Source organism: Heterocephalus glaber, unplaced genomic scaffold (assembly GCF_053883595.1).
Source record: "Heterocephalus glaber isolate CG9 unplaced genomic scaffold, H.glaber_assembly_v1.0 deba00001608, whole genome shotgun sequence".
Lineage (NCBI taxonomy): Eukaryota > Metazoa > Chordata > Mammalia > Rodentia > Bathyergidae > Heterocephalus > Heterocephalus glaber.
Genome location: NW_028258379.1, coordinates 30,127,259 through 30,146,335, shown reverse-complemented (window position 1 = coordinate 30,146,335; position 19,077 = coordinate 30,127,259). Strand labels below are relative to the sequence as shown.

Below are 19,077 nucleotides of genomic sequence, written 5' to 3'. Positions count from 1 at the left end.
AGGCTGCCAAGCTGGGCCCAGCTGGGCGGCACCGCCTCGTGACCTTTGTCATGTCCCCTTCACACTTCTGTCTCCACTCAGGTCACCCGCAGCACAACTTAGGAGTTGTGGATGTGGCTGAAATCAGAGGTGGGCACCGGGACACGGAGAAGCATTGGCTTGCAGTGGAGGTGCATGCAGAGCGTGAAGGATGTAGGGGTCTGATTAGGCACGAACAGCTCCAGATTTAGAATCTGGAAGCTTAATTCCAGCACAAGCACTGGCACATCATGGCTGCGTGTCCTTGGCCGCATCCCCTGACCTCTCTGAGCCTTGGTTTCCCTAAGTGGAAAATGGGGTGGTCCAGGTGTAGGAAGGCTGTGGGGACCTGGCCTCTCATCTCCTGCTGGTGGAGTGCGAGCTGGACCAGTTCTGCCTGGAGGGTGATTTCATCTTAGATCTGTACATTTCTCGGGAGCCAGCAACTCTTCTAGTATGCAGCATCCCTAATAAAGCAATCACGAGTATGTACACAGATTTAGTGATAAGGATGCTCGCCGTGACACTGTTCATGTCAAGTAATAGGATATTAATCATATGATGGATCGCTTGTATAAAGGAACTCTGCAAACATTAAAAAGGATGTAGAAGGCTGTGACATGGAAAGATGTTCACGATATGTTAAAAATTAAAAGCAAAGCAAGTACTAAAATTGCATGACAGTAAGATACTCGTATATCTACACATGCATGCAGAGGTTTGAGATGGAAGGAAAAGACTTTAAAGGCAAGCACCAAACATTATTGGTTAATTGCAGAGGGATTCTGGTGATTTTTATTGCCTCTTTCCTTTCATTTATTTTCTGATGCTTCTATAATGAACATGAAGAACTGTTGATAAGATGGGAGAGAAATAACAATATTTTTTCAAAATTGGGATGTAATCTATTTCATAAGATGTGAAGAGCACCAATGGAGAGATGGGAGAATTTTGTCAACTGAAAGCCATGTATACATTTATGATTTCTTTTTTGGTACTGGGAATCAAATTTGGGTCCTTGCACTTGCGCAGCAGGCAGAGAAACCACTGAGCTAAATCCCTGGCCCTTACATTTATGATTTTATAATAGGTGGCAAGATCATTACTATAAACCACATATATATGATATATATATATATATATATATATATTTGTTCTCCAGGCACCTCAAATGTAAAGCAATGTCCTTTTAAAAAGTTTGAGTGGTTCTATTATTACACCCATGAGTGATGCTCAATACACTCCACTGTCATTAATCTTATTTAATACAGTTGGAAACACAATCATTTACCGTTCTTCAGGATTAAAGATGGCCCTTAATAGATGACATTGGTAAATCCAGACAGTCGTAAATCTGCCTTCCCATGAACCTCAAGCTCCAGCCTCAACTCCCCGTCTGCAGGAAGAGGGACAGATGTGTTGTGTCTGACCTCTTGGATCATCCTTATTTAGCAATGGTGCACTGCCTCCTGTAGTAAATTTACTTCCCAGCTTTCTCTTTTTTTAAATTTAAGCTAATGGCAGAGTTAATAATTCATCTTCCTTCATGCCCCTGGGCTAAGTGGAAGAGCCATCAGCTTGGGTAATATTGTGGAAAAAAATTGAAAATGTCCACCCAGGAGGTCAACCATCTCAGTGACTCTGTGTATAGCTGTCGTGACCATGTCTGTGGTGGGCACAGACCCCACATTTATCGTGTGTTTGTATGAAAAGGAAACCGTATTTTCTGCAGAATGGGAATGAACCAGGCAAAGAGCTGTACCCAGTGGTTTAGGAGGAAGTTTAGAAAATGCCAACTTCCTGTTCCCAGAGGAGAGAAGCAGCCATTTCTAAGGCTGCTCTGCTCCACAGGCTCTTGGCTATGATGCTGGAGGCCGGCTCCCAGGCTGTCCATGCCATAGCTCTACAAGGACTTATTTTCACTCAACAGTCACTAAAGCAGCTCTGTGTGGGGTCCAGTACTGTCCGAATTACCGACTAGATATGTGGACTTGGGAAAGTTTCTTAGCCTTATTTGTCTTAGTTTTCTGACGTGTTAAATGAAATAATAATAGCTGTTTCAGTCGTTGGGAGAACTTAACATGGAAGTGCTTTTAGCAGGATGTTTGACAGAGTGAAACTCCCGAGATGATAGCTATTATTCTTATTACTTGTTACAACTCTGGGAGGAATGTACAATTGTTAATTGTCTTGTTACATTGATGAGGAAACTGAGGTAGAGTCCACGCTAATTCTCTCCTGAGCAACAAGAAACTAAATGTATCTACTACGCAGTACAGTGGGTGAAACAGCTCCCTCCGCTGGCGGCCTCGGGTTAGACAGTGAGCTCTTAAATACATGCAGCTAGAAGTTAAAGCCCTCAAACCGCTTTGAGCACCGCCCCCCACCCCCCGTCCCGCCTTTCTTTTTTTTTTCCTTTTGTACCGAGGATCGAACTCAGGTCTTTGCGCTTGCGAGGCAGGGGAGGGGGCGGAACCACTGAGCTAAATCCCCAGCCCCTGCAAAACTCTTCCTAACTGGGATCAACAGACCCTCTGCGAGTCCCCTGGAGCTGTCCCAAGCCCACAAAGCCAAAGGCTTCCTTAGTGCAAAAAACCTCTCCTTTCCGTGAGATGCCGAATACGATGTACATGTTGGCTACAAACTGCTTTGAGGCTGTGGCTGTCCTGTTTGCTGGGATCCCCAAAGGGGAAGCAATCAGCCCCCTACACCTACACCTGCTTCCCAGATTTAAAAAAGCGATTTTATGCTCAATCCCAGAGCAATGGCACAAAAAGGGAAGATGGGGAGATTATTAAATACATGGATAAAATTTTTGGGATTTTTGGGCAGTGTTGGGAATTGAACCCAGGGTCTCATGCATGTCAGGTGAGGGCTCTCACCATGAGATACATCCCCAACCCCTAATATGTGGATTTAAAAGAAAATGATGGCCCCAGGAATTTAGTTCAGTGGCACCATGCCTGCCTCAAAAGCTCAAGGTTGTGAATTCTATCCCCAGTACCCCCCCCCAAAAAAAGAAAGAAAAGAAAACTATGGCTCTTGCCTATGTCCCTCTTTTCATACCTACCTGGTTCTGGGCGGTGTGCCCAGCTGATATACTCACCGCTCAAACTTCTTCACATGTTAGGGTTGACATTTAGAACAACGTAAGGAAGAAAAATTACCCACAATTCCCCTACGCAGAGACCATCAATAGCAGTGTTTTGGTGCATGCACTTCTAGACTTTCTGGGATTCATGCATAGTATAAGCACAAAAATCATGCTGTAGATACAGTTTACTTCCTGCTTTTTTTTTTTTTTTTTTCTGGTGGTCCTGGGAATGGAACCCAGGGCCTTAGTGCAGGCTGAGCAAACCACCCAGCCTGAGTCTTGCCTTTTCCACTAAACATTATAACAATGACAAATTTCTTCTGGTCATTAGGTGTAAATGCTTTCTTTTTCACCTGGGTCTATGGCAATTGTCAACTTTAGTTCTCTGATATTTGGAAGGGCTGAAGCTGACACAATGCTGTAGAGCAAAGGGTCTTGGGAAATGAGATGGATTTCTGGAACTGTCTTGGGGGTGACACTGGGCTGCAGTCTCTGTATCTTTCAGATGGGTCATAACTGCACCTGGCATGCTAGTGAAAGCCAGTGGAGCCTCTGCAACACACAACAGGAGGGACTAAGGTCAGTCCTCTTCCATGCTCAGCTTATTCTCATATTGCCCACCATGGCTGGGCACAATGACATCCAGGTATGAACTCTGCCAACAGCACTCCCTATACTGTGTGCTAGCACCAAGTCAGAACTAGCTGGCTTATGGCTAAATCAAGTTCCATTTAAACAGTTACCTCCAACTTCTGGAAAAGCAAAGATGAGTTTAGTGTGGCAGAATAAATGAGGTACAGCCATGGCTAGAACTAAGTTGTTGAATATCCCATCAATTGAAGCTACGGATAGCAGAAAGCATTTACTGAGCTCTTACAATATATGAAACCATTTTGCTTTATTTTCTAGCAAATGTTAGAGTTGGTACCCTCTGTGAACATAGCTTCTATATTTTCTCCTGGTTCTATAATTTTGCTTTGGTTTTTGTTAATTTTGTTCTTTAAGAACACTTTCCCCTACTAGGATTACCGGCCACATGAGGTGGTCCAGCATAGTTATTAAGGAGTAGCTTTAGCGTGGCAACTGCATCTGAGTTTGAGATGTAACTTTATCCTTTCTACACCTCTTTCTTTGATTATGAAATAAGATAATGTCTCCTCTGGTAGTTGTCAGTTCTAAATTGGAAAATGCACATGAACATGTTCAGCAGAGTGCCTGATACAGAGTGAACACTCAATAAATGATGGTTTGCAGTATTGAACCAGGCACTGTCGCTTATAATTTATCTTGGTGCCTGGATCCTGGTGCTTAATGCTTACGCTACTTAATTCACCCTTTCTGCCTCCTTATTATCCGTGAGTGCTCTATCTCTACTCCTTCCAAAGTGGAGTGATCCTTGAAGAAGGCTTCTTGAGAAGAGGAGCCATTGCTTATTCATCTTAAAATCTTACATAGTGCTTTGCACACAATAGGCATTCCATCAATGGAGATGTGAATAAATAACAATGTCTTGAATTTCACAAAAACAGGAAAATGTCTTAGATTTCATAGAAAGTTGGAGTCAGCCAACACTTCAAAAGGTTAATCTAATGATAGATATGTAACTTTTAGAAGTGATATAGAAAGGGAAGAATTAATGGATCTGATGGACACAAACATCATTTTCAGTAAAACCGGTCACTCTAAAGCCAGGTCCACATCAGAACAGTCAACTCGGAGTATGACTCACGATTCTGTCCCCATTTGTTGGACAGTGTGCAGCAATTAATCTGTTGCCAATAGAAGTTTAAATGCTGAAGTCTGAGAATGATTCAAGGCTGCCCCTGACTGATGATGTCACTTAGTCTCATGTAAGATCAAGTACGCTCTCACCATGAGCACTAAAGGGCTGGGGTGTTGGGATAGTGAGAGCTATTTTTCAGGGTATCTCCCATGGCTGAGGGAAAGACACCACGTACATGTTGGCTTCGAAACACAGTCAGAAATGGGTGCATGTTCCCTGGAAACCCCATGTTATCTCATACAGCTTTAAACCCCAGGGTCTAGGCTCATGCCTGGCACATAGTAGGTGCTCAGTACATACATGGGACATAGATGAATGCATAGATTCTGTGGATTCATAGGACTCTGTAGATTTTGACATACCTCATCAAGATTATTAGAGAATCCTTCCCTGTCATGAGGACATTCAGATTGCTAAACTCTCATGACACCCTTTAAAATAAATTGAAGTACTGTAATGCTAAATTCTATTATTTCTAATGCAAGTATGGCTGACCTGGCCAGAATTTTCCAGCATCTATGATAGCTGGAAGTTACTTTTAATATTTCTACCACGTACCCATCATCCTGTGAGTCAGTGAGGGCATCCCTATATGACTTTTTGTTGTAATATCATTATAGCCCTTTGGGAAAAAATGTACTGACTGTATTGGTTTGCATCACATTGCAAATACAGTCGGCCCTGTGTATCTATCAAATTGTGAACTGTAAATATTTGAAAGAAGGAAATTGTGTCTCTGTTGACATGGACACTTTTTTCTTGTCACTATTCCCTAAACAATACAGTATAACAGCTATTTATACAGTTTTACATTATAATTGGTGTCATAAGTAATTTAGAAATGATTTTAAATATACAGGAGGATGTACACAGGTTATACACAAATATTGCTATTTCACAGAAGGTACTTGAACGTTCATGAATTTGGTATCCGAAGGGAGTCCAGGAACCAGTTGCTCATGGATACTGTGTGTGTTGTATGAAATGGTTTGTCTAGTTGTATTTTTTGATTCACACCTTGGTTTCAAGGCCCTACCAACCTCTGAAATGTTTCAAAAAGTCAGGCTAGAGGTTGTTTCTTCTGTTACAATGGGTTTTGATTCTTCAGGAAATGGAAGTATATTTACTCAAAACAAATTTAACTGTAAGACAAGCTGCTCTGGTGAGAAGACCCAGCCCTGGGATTAAAAGAAGGAAACCAGAGAGCTATTCATGTAAAGCTCTAGACCTATGTTTGTGTCTTGTTCTCTGGCTTATTTTTAAAATCAGTGTCCTGTAAACCTATGCTTTCAAGAACCCAAGACCCTCCAGCGCCCTCCTAGGCCAGAGTAGTGGTCCCTAAGTCCCCCAACACGCTGCAGCTGCTGACGGCTTTGACACCAGTCTGCTGAGAAGGCCAGAACCCTAGGATGTCCCCTGGATGACACACACATGATTGCCATAGTCAGGTTTGGAAAGCGCTTTGATTCCCAACAGTTCTGCAGGTGGAAAAGGAAGCATAACTCCCCTGAAAGGTACCACCTACCTAGGGGGAGGAGATGGAGAACAGGGATTGAGGCTTTAACCGCCCAGGACACTCCATAACTTACAGTCTACGTTGTCCAGTACGGTTTTGGAACCTGGGATTTCAATCCTGGGTCATACAATGCTTGGAAGGAGACTTGGGTACAACTAGCCCAACTCTTTCATTGCACAGATTGCTAACAGAGTCAGCATTTGTGAGTTTACTGTGACACAGACTGAGTCACATCACACAGCCCTAAACTCTGTTGCCTACTGCTACCGGCACCCCTAACCCTGGCCGCCCTCAAAGTGCTGATGAGGACAGTGAAGGTGGGCGTGTCAGGACCACGAAGGAGAAAACTACTCATCAGAAACCTTCCCAGTGGTGCTCCTGAGATCTTCATATGATGAAGGCAGCAAGTGCTGATCATGTTGTCATGGAATGCAAGGTGCTCTTTGTTACACAGCTGACCAAGTTCAGGTACAGGGGATGGGACTCTGGCTCTCACGCAGCACTGACCCCAAACTCTCCTCAGCCTGGGGACCTTCTAGATTTTCACTCTTCACCCTTGGATGGGTTCACTCACTCTCAGGTTGAGTTACTGCTCTAGGGATCAATGGATTTCAGTTTGAAAGTTCTGAGCAAAGCTTTCTCTTGCCCACATATGCCACTGACAAGCTGCCTAGATTACAGGTCACTATAAGATCACATCCTGGGACAGAGTCCTACTGACATGCCCTGCTTCCCCCCACCCCAGGATCAGTTGAAGTTCACACAAACTTTGTGCTTATCAAAGATTGCCAGTGGGTCCTTTATACCTGGGGGCATCTGTACTCACAGTTCTGTTCCTGCTGCTGGAATTTCCAGGCCCTATCTGGGACCTTCACTCCTGAAACCCTCAATAGAGCGAGTTCCCGGCCACTTCTCAGTCCAAGGGACACTGTCGGAATCATAAATGAGGGTGAACACTGACCTGAGGGGGCCAATGTGGATGAATTTTCCTGGCTCACCCACCACAGAACAAGTGACCTACAACAGCCTTTCCGGTTTGTCCTTGGGAACGGGCCTCATTGTGACCACCAGGTGGCAGCAGAAACCAGCTACAGTGGCGCAAGGCACTGCTGTCTGACAAAGCAAGCAAAAAATGTTTAAAAATGGTTATCCCAGATCTACCCAGAGTTCAAGGCAGCTGCACAAAGGAGGAGGTCCCAGTAGCTGTTATATAAATACACCTTCTACTTTTAGATGACATAGAGGTGAGGAAGTTTGCCAGTAATTACTGGTTAACAATTGGGAATCTTAACTTTTCGTGCGCCGTAACCCCTTTGGTAGTCTGATGTAGTTATGTGTTGTTAATCACATAAAAGAAAATTCATAGGATTCTCGAGGGATCCAATTATATTGTAAAAACAGTTATCAAATTCTGGGAAAATGGGATAAAGCAATATGCATGCTTTTTTTTTCAACAGCTTAAGGAACAAAACAGCAGATCTACTATCATTGTGATTTTGAAGTGATGATCAACATATAGGATATTTTTGTGATACCAGGAAAATCTGTAATATGACGTGTAGATGTCTGTGATTTCTTTGGACAGCCACAAAGTTACAGGATTTGCTGACAGTCATAATGGGAAGAAATGCTAAATTTTAGTTTGAAATTATAAAGTTAAAAAAAAAAATCCCTATCCAATTTCATGGACCCTCTAAATTTTCTCCATGGGTCTCAAGGGGCCATGACAGTCATAGACAGAGGGACCTAAGGACTGGAACCTCCTGGGAGGAGACTGTCTGCTCTTTCTCCAGTTTCTATACAAGGGACACAGGCCTGTCCCTAGGCTACTGAATTCTGCTGTGTTCTTGCTTCAAAAGGAGTTGCCTGGGATGATCTGGGTGACTCTCATTGCTGTTGTGCTTATTCCCTTACTGTGATGTTTTCTGGTGCCAGCACTGGGGCTTACGAAGGATTTAGGGTATGTCCAGGACCGTAATCCACCGGGGCAGCCTTGGTTGCTCTTAAAGGGCATTCTGTTGCCACCCTGGCAGCAGCAGGATGGAACCTGGGTGTGCCTGCCAGCCTGGTGTCTGCATAGCAGCACCTGGAATGAGGAGAGGGCACACGACAGGGCTGCTCAGAGCCAGACTGTGCTCCTGAGGCTGTGTGGGGTCGCTTCATCCTGTCCAGGCCTCCGTTGGAATCCAAGATGGTCACTGGACATCCCCCACCCGCAGGAGCCATAGGGCTGAGACGCAATGATATTGGACTGACAGCTATTTGGTAACCATGGGGGCAGTGCTGTGAAGTGCTGTGAAAAAGCAACAGCAGCCATATTGAGCACTGAGCAGGGGAGGCTTTCTTAGTCTTTCGAATGGGCAGCACCTCTTGTAGTTAGGGGTTCTGGGGTTCAGTTGGCTGTGGCACTTGGGCAAGACTCTGTCTCTTTTTAGGCCTCAGTTTCTTCATTTCAAATGAGTGGCTTTGTGGTGAGCCAAGAGGCCTTCTCCACTCTTCTTGGTATAAATGATGGCGTGATCCTGGGCTGCTCTGCCTTGGTTCTGGCCAGCAGCTGTGGCTCTACCTTGCTCCTCCCTAGTTTGAAGAAAACCTTTCGGGCACCCAGTTCACTGTGAAAGGCAGTGGCAGCCTGTGGGTAGCCTTGTTTCTGGTCAGAGGTAACGCAGGCTTCTCTGGCAGCAGCCCAAACTAGGATTTAATAAATGCCCTGGAGCTCAGGATGTAATCTCCAATCTGAGTGCTCCATAAATAACCTCGTCTGGAGCCTGGCCATTTGCTGTGGCTGCCATTGCTCTAGCAGAGCAAATTCTCAGGCTTTTCCAAACAGCATCCAGGAGAGGCCCAGTGGAGTGAGGGACTCTTGTTCTTGAGCCCTGTCAGGTTACAGCTGGAAAAAGCTCAGAGGCTCAGTGGGAAGACAGGACCCAATGGCAGGCACATCCTGGGAATGGGGACCATGCTGCCTTTGTGACCAGCAGCAGCCACCTCCAGCCAAGAACATGACCCAGCTTTCTGGGCAGAGACAGCACAGCAGCTAGTGGCCCTGCTGAGGCTCTGTCGCAAATCCCTGGGCATTAATAGAGCCAGCCACATTCTCCCTGAGGTGACATGAACCCAAAGCAGGAAGAATTTTCCAAAATCTCTTTGAGATGCCCTAAATTAAAAGAGCCAGACAAATTCCAGACGAGTTTAGTTGATGTAGCTACAACTTAGGGTTAGGGTTAGTGTTAGGGATACCACAGTGGTATCAGACTTGGGTAGGAGAGAGGCTGGCTCAGAAAGGATAACAGCTTTGCCTGGGTTGCACAGCTAGTAAGTGGCTGATCTGGGGCTACAGCTTAGTTTTTCTACCTCCTGTGCCAGTGCTGTCCCCCTAGAGGAAAATGCAAATTGATCCACATTTTCAGGCCATTCTGCCCTGGTTGGTGGGTTGCAATTTTATCTTGTATGCTCTTGAGTGACTGTGACCTGCTGGGTCTCTTCTAGAGAGCTTAGCCTTCTCTAAGGCCTCTTTCAGAGAGAAGCTGAAGTCTAAGACAAAGGTTACCATGTCCTTCAGCTGCTCCGAGTACTCCTCCAGTGAGGACAGGCAGCCTGTGCAGGTACCAGACTTGTATTTCCAGAACTGGGGAAAACCTGTCCTGGAGACACAATGGAAAGCTTGTAGGCTCTCAGACCATCAATATGACCCTTGATAATGCTTTTTTTTGAGACAGGTCATGCTATGTAGGGGGCCCTTGAACTCGGTATTTACCCTGGCCTGGACTTGTGCTACCATATCTAGAGGACAATGCAGTTTTTAAAAGGACCTGTGAGAGTGAAGGAGATGTCTAGTGCTGAAATTTCAGGCACAGTTACCAAGGTAGGGAATATGGCTTTTGGCAGTGGGCTTTGTAGGCTCCCTGAAAATGTGACCAGTTAGAAGGTATTTAATCAGCCTGTATATAATGTAGCCCTTGGCTGCCACCCCACTGTAATTCCTATAACAGCCTGAGACTGGGCTGGGGATTTAGCTCAGTGGTTCTGTCATCTGCCTCACAAGTGCAAGGACCCGAGTTCGATCCCTGGTACCAAAAAAAAAAAAAAACAGCCTGAGACTAGCCACAACAACAGGAAAAAAACCAATGGTGTCCTGTCTGCCTTGGCCACACGACTAACAGACCACAAAGAACAAAGGAACCTCTCAGAGCAGGGGATGAAGCCTTTCTCTTCCTTAGAGAAACTCTCCTGCAGGCTTGAAAGCCTATAGTTATAACGTTCACTAGCTCCAAATGCATTTACGGCAGCGTTACTCCCTGCTGGGCACATGTGTGGTGATGGGGCTTTGAAGATGGAGAGGACCCCTTCCCAGAACTTAAACAGCTGGTTATCCTACGCTGGTAGGTGAGACAATGTTGAAAACAGATAGTTGCAATATAGAGCAGTACATGTTAGCAGTCTAAGTAGAAGAGTGACTCAGAGAATGGAGAAATCTATTTTCTACTATTGTTGTAGTTTGGATATTGAATGTCTTCCCAAGGACTCCTGTGTTGAAGACTTCCCTAACCTATGGTGGGGTTGTGGAGCATTTATAAGGTGAGTTCTTGTCTTAGTCAGCCTTTTCATTGTGGAGAAACAGTACCTGACACTTACAACTTACAGAAGGAAAGTTTTAATATAGCTCATGGTTTCAGGAGGTTCAGTCCATGGTTAGTAGGCTCCAAGGTGGAACCCTCAAGGGAGAAGGGTGTGATGGAGCAAAACTGCTTAGTTCATAGTGGCCTGGAAGCAGAGAAAAGAAACAATGCCAGAGAGGAATGGGCAAGGGACCAGATATAGTACCCAAGGTCACACCTCCATGACTCACCCAGACACACTCGAGAGTGTTACTAATCTGCTAGGTATTTCTTAATCCAATGAAAGTGACATATCAGAGTGAAGGTCACAATCCTAGTGGAAGGAAGTTAGGTCCCTGGGAGTGTCCTTTGAATGGTATATCATGTCTCTGGCTCCTTCCTCTCTCTTCCTTTGCTGCCTGGCCACCATGAGGTGAGCACCATGCATTTCCTCTGTGATGTGCTGCCTCACCACAGGCCCAAAGCAAAACAGCTAACCATGGACTGAGCCTCTGAAACCTTAAACCAAAGTAAACCTTTCCTTCTTATAAGTTGTTTGTCTCTGGTATTTTGTTACAGTAATGGAAAACTGATTAGCATACTCATGATGGAGGAGGTTCTGGGTCTTGAGGTATAAATAGGAGCTTACCAGCATATCTAGGCCAAGGGAACAGGATAGGAAAAACATGAAGGTATTGAATACCACAGCCATTGCCAGGTCAGTTCTAGGAGTCTCCAATTTGGTGGTGCAAGAGGTGCCAGGGAAAAATGTAAAGGAGCAACCTTAGCCTCTGCTGAGGTTTCTGCAGAACCCTCCCATCCTTGTAGTCCACAAAATGAGGACAGGATGTTGCTGGGGAGCTTTCTGTCTGCATGAGGGCTAGGGCTGCCTGGAGTGTTAGGGTTAGGGGAAAAGGTGAGCCAGGGCTGGGTTACCACTGTTCCTGAGATGGGGCTTAAGGTGCCAGCCAAGGCAGGTACTGAATGATGATTAATAGGAGAGTCACATGAGCAGATTCAGACCTAGAAAACCCCACCCTGGTGGGGAGAATAGAAGATGGGGTAGGAGGAGGAGAGGACAAGACTAAGGTGAAGGGAACAGTCAAGACAATGGACAGTCTAGGCAAGGGAAGCTGGCCTAGTGGGAGAGACAAGGACTTACGGAGAGCCATTAATTACAGAAGCAGAATCCTAGGGCAATTTATGAGACATGTCATATATTAACCACCCCCCATCCATGGACAAGAGCTCCCAGTGGATGCTTGAAACTGTGGCTGTACCAAGCCCTACATATGCTATGTTTTCTCCTAAATATACATACCTGTGATAAAGCTTAATTTATAAATTAAAATAACAATAATTGTAACAATGTATGGCAAGAAAAGTCATTTAAACCTTTGACTTTTCTGTTTCTGGCATTTTTCATGTAATATTTTCAGATCTCCATTAACAATGGGTAACTGATACCAGGGATGGGGCCGCTGCTGAGTCTGAGTCAGGACCAATACACCCCACAGCACTGATGCCTTCTGTTGGTGACGCACATGTTTTTCTTCTGAATTCTGTGCAGGCAGCTTTCTGGCTTAGATAACGAAGTGACAGATGGCAGCACTCTTGGGATTTCTCCAGGCTGGACTTTCTTAGAAATCCCAAAGATTTTACTGTGGGGCAGGGGCCAGGGGTGGGGCAGGCGTGGGGGATGAAGTAGGAATGATGGGGAAGGTGGCTTGCCTCTGAGCAATAGTCACATGTGGGGCTCTGTGGCAGGTTCTACGGGGTCCCTGAGGCTGGACTCAGAGGCTCCTGGTGATGAAACATCTGGCTGTAGCATCTGGCCACTGCCAGACTTTGACTCCGAGACCCAGGCTCTCTACCTGATGTCGGGAACAGCACCCGACTGGGGCTGGCAGCATCCACTTCCCTGGCTCATTTTGGCCCAGCAGGGACAGAAGACCACGGTTGGCCTGGCAGAACCTTTGGAAAACCGGTGCCAGGGACCTGGGCAGGACCACTATGCTGGCTCGGAGCCCTGGGTCACATGGGAGGAGGGACCAATGCACAATCAGTTGCTGCTGCTTAGTTCCACATTTGATTAAAGCATTACAGGCACCCAGAATATTGTACGTAAGTGTACAGGTTGTTGAATTTTCACAAAATGAACACACCCACATAATCAACATTCACCAAGAGACACAACATTGGGCCCGGGGATTTAACTCAGCGGCACTGCGCCTACCTTGCAAGCACAAGGTCCTAAGTTCGATCCCGGTACCAAAAAAAAAGAAGAGTCCGAACATTAGCAGCACCCCAAAAACAACCCCTCCTGCTCCTGCCAACCTCCACCCCCTTAAGGCTGTCCACTGTCCTGACTTCTAACACTGCATATTACCTTTCCTGCTCTTGGAACTTCACAGACTAGGATCACACTCCATGTGTCTCATGGGCCTTCCGGTATTCAACAATATGCTCGAGAGATTCAGGCATCTTATGTGTTTTGTAGTAGTTGTTCCCTGTCATGGATGTCTGGCTTATTCATGCTACAAGTACTCACCCAAGCCTACTGCGGATGGACACGTAAGGAGTGTCCAGGTTGGGGTTATTACCAGAGTAGCGGCCATGAACATTATAGAACATGCCTGTTGGGGTACATAATGTGTGGCATATTCCTGGGGTTGCAGGGCAGATAAACAGCCTTAGTAGACACTGCAGGCAGTTTTTGAAAGTGGCTGAAGCAATTCATGCTCTCACCAGTGGCGTGTCTCTGGTGCTTGGGAAGCCTGTCTTTTTCATTCCAGCCATTCTGGCAGCCGTATGGTGGTATCACATTGTGGTTGCAATGTGCATTGCCCCGATAACTAATGGCCACTGGGTTATCCTTTTTGGGGAAGAGCCTGTTGCTGTCTTTTGTTTGGGCAAATTGACTGTTGACTGAGCATGCGTACAGAATCTCTGAGAGGAAGACCCTCACTTGCAACGCCATAACCTCCTGTGAGGCAGCCAGACATCCTCTGGAATGGGAAGTGTGTTGGTTTTGGAGGGAAACCATTCTGAGCTTGGATCTGGTTCTGCCTCTGACTGTGAGCACGGGCAGTGGCTCTGCATCTTCAGCCTCACTTTTTCCATCTGCAAGATGGGTATAATCATTTCTACCTCAAAGACACCTCAGCAAGTTAACACATCTGTACTCAGGAAGCAGAGGATGGGCTTACATTCATTCAATGGAACCCTATACGGATACATCCTATAAAGATACTTGAAATTATGGTACAGAAGAAATGTGTATTGATTACATTAAACATGTTTGAGATACATCATTGAAGGAACAATACTAGGTAGCAAAACAGTGTGTTTGACACATCCTTTGTATAAAATTGATGAGAGAAAGAACTAGAAGAAAATATATCTACACATTAATCATGGTTGTCTCTAGGTAACAAGGCTGAAAGTGCCTTTAATTTTCTTCCCTGTGTTTTTCTCAGTATTCTAAACTTAAGACTGCATGATTGAGTTTTGGAATTTGGCTTCTCGGGTGGCAGTGTTGGGAGGTGCGGACTGGTGAGTGCAAGATCCTCATGAATGGCCTCATGCCTTCTTTCTCGTGGGTGGCTTCTTGCTCTCACGGTGCAGGTTTGGTTCCCACGAGAGCAGGTGGTTGTAGAGGAAGCTCACTCCTACTGTTTGCTGTCTTTGGCATGCACTTGCTTGCCCTTCTGCTTTGTCATGAGTTGAAGCAGCATCAGGTCTTTGCCAGTTGCTGGCTCCAGGCTCTTGGCTCCCCCCGCCTCCATCACTGTAGACCAACACAAACTTTTCTCCTTTATAAATTACCCAGTATTAGGTATTCTGTTTTAGCAATAGAAAATGGACTAAGACTGAGACCATTCCAAAGAAAAAAAAGTAATGATGCTCTACTGGAGAAATAACCTTGGAGATAATTCTCCTAACTGTTGCTGTATCAACATCTGGATATTTCTTTTCTGCAATCAATAATATTGTTAGCTAGTATTTATTGAGTGCTTGTGATGTTCCAAGGTCTCTGTGCTAGGCAATTTGCACATTTAATCATTCAGAGAAATAAAGCTCTGAGAGATCAAGTGATTTTCCCAGGGTTACACAGCCAGTGTAAGGCACAGGTAGGATTTAAACCTGAGTTGTTCCCACTTCGTAACTGCACCATATCTACTTGGCCATGGCATGGAGACTCCATGGTGATGAAATGGCTTCATCACCAGCCCTAGCACCTTCCTCCTCATTGTGGAGAGGAGCGGTTTCAGCCATCTGCTGGGGAAAATCCAGGTCAAGCTCCTACTCTACCCAGTGCGGCCTGGAACTCATTTATCTCAAACCCGATGGTGCCTGCCAATGCTACTTCCCAAATGAGGATGCCCGGCCACTCCAGCTGCCAGAATCTCAACGTTGCTGCCTCATGTCTCATGTAAGCCCAGCATAGCTCCAAAAACAATCAGGAGGGAGGTGGAGGGAAGACAGCAGCTCAGAGCGGTTCCCATCCCTACGCGCTGCTTCTTCCCTCCAGAGCCTATTGTGAGGACAAATTGGATTTTTGATACAATAAATCAAGGAGGCATTACATTCACAAAGCTTCTTTGTTTCCGTTTTAATTAAATGTACTCCAGGGGCACTGTGTTTAGGTTTTGTTTGTCTCCACCACTAGATATGAATAGAAAAGTCTGTGTTGTCACCATCAGCAACAGGACACAGAATAGAGGCCTCTCCTGTCCCTTTTTGGGGAGGAATGAAGCCACGGGGCCTCCCTTAAAGGTCTGGAGGGCTTCACACACCCCGGAAGTCCTGGGCTTCAATTAAGCTCATGACACTTTCTCCTTGTGGAGAGAAGTGGAGCGATTCTTCTGAGCTTTTCCCTCCAAAATCAATTTTTAAAAACTTCATAACAAGAAAACAAAACCTTCTTTAAGGGTCTTAATCTGACTGAAAGCCCCAGAAGAGAGTTCTGAGCTGGACTCTTTGGTAAATGAGCTGCTCTCATCCTGAAACATTTCACAGCAGCAGGTGCCGAGGGCTGAGCGCCTTCCCTCAGCTCAGGTGGCCTTCCCGAGGGTCCCAGAGGGAAGAGTCAGGCTACTTTCATTTTGGAGATGAGGACTGAGATCACGCAGTTCACCCACACCTCTGCAGCTAAGTAAGGAGTAAAGCTGGGACTCATGCCCAGGCTGGCTGACTCCAGGGGCTAAGGTCCTGGCTGCTCTGCTCTGTCGTCCCTTTGAGGTCCCAGAAAGCAACTGTCACCTGGGTTTAGTGCCGGCTGACTGTGTATAGTGGCTTGGGACAGAGCCTTACCTTGGTGCTTCTCTATCAGTCATGCTTCCTGGTGTTCAGGGGGATGTTACCCCAGTGTCACCCTTGCCCATAAACTCTGGCCTTGGCCTTGGGATTTGCTCTGGCCCACAGGACATTAGTGAGTGTCCTGTATACACTTGTACACTAAGGCTTGTCTTTCTGAATGCCCTCTCTTGGAGTCCTGAGCTACCATGCAAAGAAGTTTGGTTGCCACTGTTGGAAAAGCTTCACAGGAGAGCAAGAAATGTTAAGCCCAGCCATTCAATTGCCCCAGGGGTCACCAAAACGTGAGGGAGGGACCTTTTTATTTTTTGGTACTGGGGATCGAACTCAGAACCTTGAGCTCGCAAGGAAGGCACAGTGCCACTGAGGTAAATCCCCGGCCCCTAAGGGAGGGACCATTTTGGATGGTCCAGCCCAGAGGCCACCACCTAGACAGAAGAACCACGCCACTGAGACCAGCCTTGGTATAGAGCTGTGGGAAGTATGGTGTTAAGCCACTAAGTTTCTGGGGTGCCTTGTACGGATAACTGTTAACCCAAAAATGGCAACAGAGGCCAGGCCTGTCATTAAACGAAACGAAAATTGTCTTGTCCTAATACTCTAAACAGTGTTATTGGTTTTGCCTCTTGTATTTCCACCAGAAGTTTGTTTGTTTGTTTTTTTAATTGTGAATTTTGGCCGAGACTTAGGTCAGTGACAAATGTGATGTGTTTTCTCTTGCAAGACCCTTGGGTGTTCTCTGGGAGACAGTGGGGAGATGGACGCAACCCTCAGAATGAGGCCAGTCCAGGGTGGGAAGGCTTAGTCTGAATCAAATCAGAGGACAATGCAGCATAACTGGGGGCACTTTTCCCCTGAAGGAAAACCCCTCTCATCATCTGAGCCCACAGGCACTTCTCTGTGTGCAGTTGAGGTGACCGAGCAGTGGTAGGTGGCTCTAGATCCCCAATGAAGATCCACACCTGAAATCTGGTGGAAGATGCCAGATCATTCTGGGAAGTTAAGTAGTAACCAGAGCTGCTAGCATTCTGCTCTTGCCTTGTGCTCCATGCAACAGCTAAAAGTCCTCAGAATTTCTGGCCCCAAACAAAATCTTGGTATTTCCAAGATTGGTTTTGTTTTGTTTTTTTCCACTGCTGGGGTTAAACTCAGGACCTTCATACTGATTTACATCCCCAGCCACCCTCCTCTTTTTGCTGTTGGTTTTTATTCTTTACTGGGACAGAGTCCTGCTAAGTCACCCAGGCTGGGTTCAAAGTTGTGGTGCTCTTGATTCAGCCTCCCAAGATTACACTTATGGACTTCCATACTCAGCCAGGATTATTTTTTAAGCAAGTAGCACTACTTACCCCCAGCCATGCCAGATGTGAATCTGATAATTGCTTTCTTTTGTAGAGTCAAGCTCTTATGTCAGAGGGAAGGCAGGACCTCAGGCGGAGTGTGAAAAGTATCAGGCCGCCCTTAAATGGGCTGCAAGGAATCGGGGGGGGGGGGGGAGGGATGGAGGAGGTGGACAAGTTAGAAGGTGCAGCCTCTTGCAAGGTGCAGGGTCAGCAGCAGATACCACCTCCGGGGCTGTCTGGGATGGGCTTGTTTGGAGCAAGTTCTGCTGGGTTAGTCTGAGTTTCTAGTGGGAAATTCCTAATGCTGGTGACTCAGCCTCTGACTCCCTCTCTGAAGGCCCTTCTAGTCCTCAAAAGCAGTTCAGAATCTACCTCTCTGGAGCAGCCAGGAGGCTTCCAGGCCCCTACCCATTCTCGGGACATTCTTGGTACCTCTCATTTGGCCTAGAGTCACAGTGACCTAATATTTTACTGGACCCTGTGCTCCTCTGTCCCAGTGCTCGAAGGCAGGGACACACACTAGGTGTCCTCCCCAGGATCTGGAGCATGGACCGCAACCTAAGCATGTAGTACATCCAAAAAGCACTTTCGATGGAGTGATCAAATGAATGAGTTCCATTTTTAAAAGTTTTAAAAATTATTTTTAAAAATAGAGATGGTCTCAAAGCTCAGTTATGCCCAGAAAGGAATCCTGTAAACTGACTTCTTATACGGGCTCAGTGTGTTAGTAAAATCTGCACTACAAATTCACGTTGTGGTGACCTCTAAGGATGGTTTATGTCATTTTTATACAAAGAAACCCAGGTCCTTGCATAATAATACAAAAGTAAGGTTCAAGTGTTTGTTGAATAACTGGCTGACTGTAGAATAGACAAAAGCATGATTCTAGGGGCAGTTTTCATAGTGAAGGTTCTGAGCAAGCCTCATTTTCCACAACCTTTTCTATCTAAAGAGAAGTACCCAACGGGATTCCTAACCTCCAATTTATGCTTTCAACTCTAATCTCAAGGACAGAAAATGCTATAAGCCCCAGGGCCATTTTAACAAAGAATTTGAGATTGCATAAAACCTCTAACAATCAAAACAAAAAGAAGATTGCCCTGGAAGGGGGAGAGGTGTATTTAAAACTCTCAAGAGTGCTTTAATAGCTGCAGGAACAAAGAAGACACAGAGGAGAGAACAGTTAGTTCTGCTGGCTGGGGCGGGGTGCCCGAGGGCCTGGGCGAGGTAGGATTCCTACCCCAGTGGCCTAAACCAGTTGCTTTATCTGGCCCAGCCTCACTTGTCTGCCAGTCTTTGAGAGTTCGCCTGGGCCTGACAGGCCTGGCCCCCTGGCCCAGCAGCTGAGTCACCAGCTAAAATCCTGGATGTCTGAGAGTCCCAGGGCCACTCAGAGGACTTAGCAC

At 46.0% G+C, this 19,077-nt stretch overlaps 2 protein-coding genes across 2 annotated transcripts in view; one reads left to right on the top strand and one right to left on the bottom strand.

Moving 5' to 3' along the window:
• Dglucy (D-glutamate cyclase) overlaps positions 1–10,047 on the bottom strand; it is a 44,013-nt gene extending 33,966 nt beyond the window's left edge. The window contains 8 exon segments of the mRNA XM_087195220.1: positions 3,466–3,587; positions 3,589–3,664; positions 3,856–3,954; positions 4,564–4,621; positions 6,220–6,332; positions 6,335–6,376; positions 7,377–7,526; positions 9,859–10,047. Coding sequence (XP_087051346.1) covers positions 3,466–3,587; positions 3,589–3,664; positions 3,856–3,954; positions 4,564–4,621; positions 6,220–6,332; positions 6,335–6,376; positions 7,377–7,526; positions 9,859–9,964 — 766 coding nt within the window. The 5' untranslated portion in view covers positions 9,965–10,047.
• Positions 1–19,077, top strand: part of Rps6ka5 (ribosomal protein S6 kinase A5) — a 270,771-nt gene that overhangs the window by 3,372 nt on the left and 248,322 nt on the right. The gene's annotated exons all lie outside the window — the stretch shown is intronic.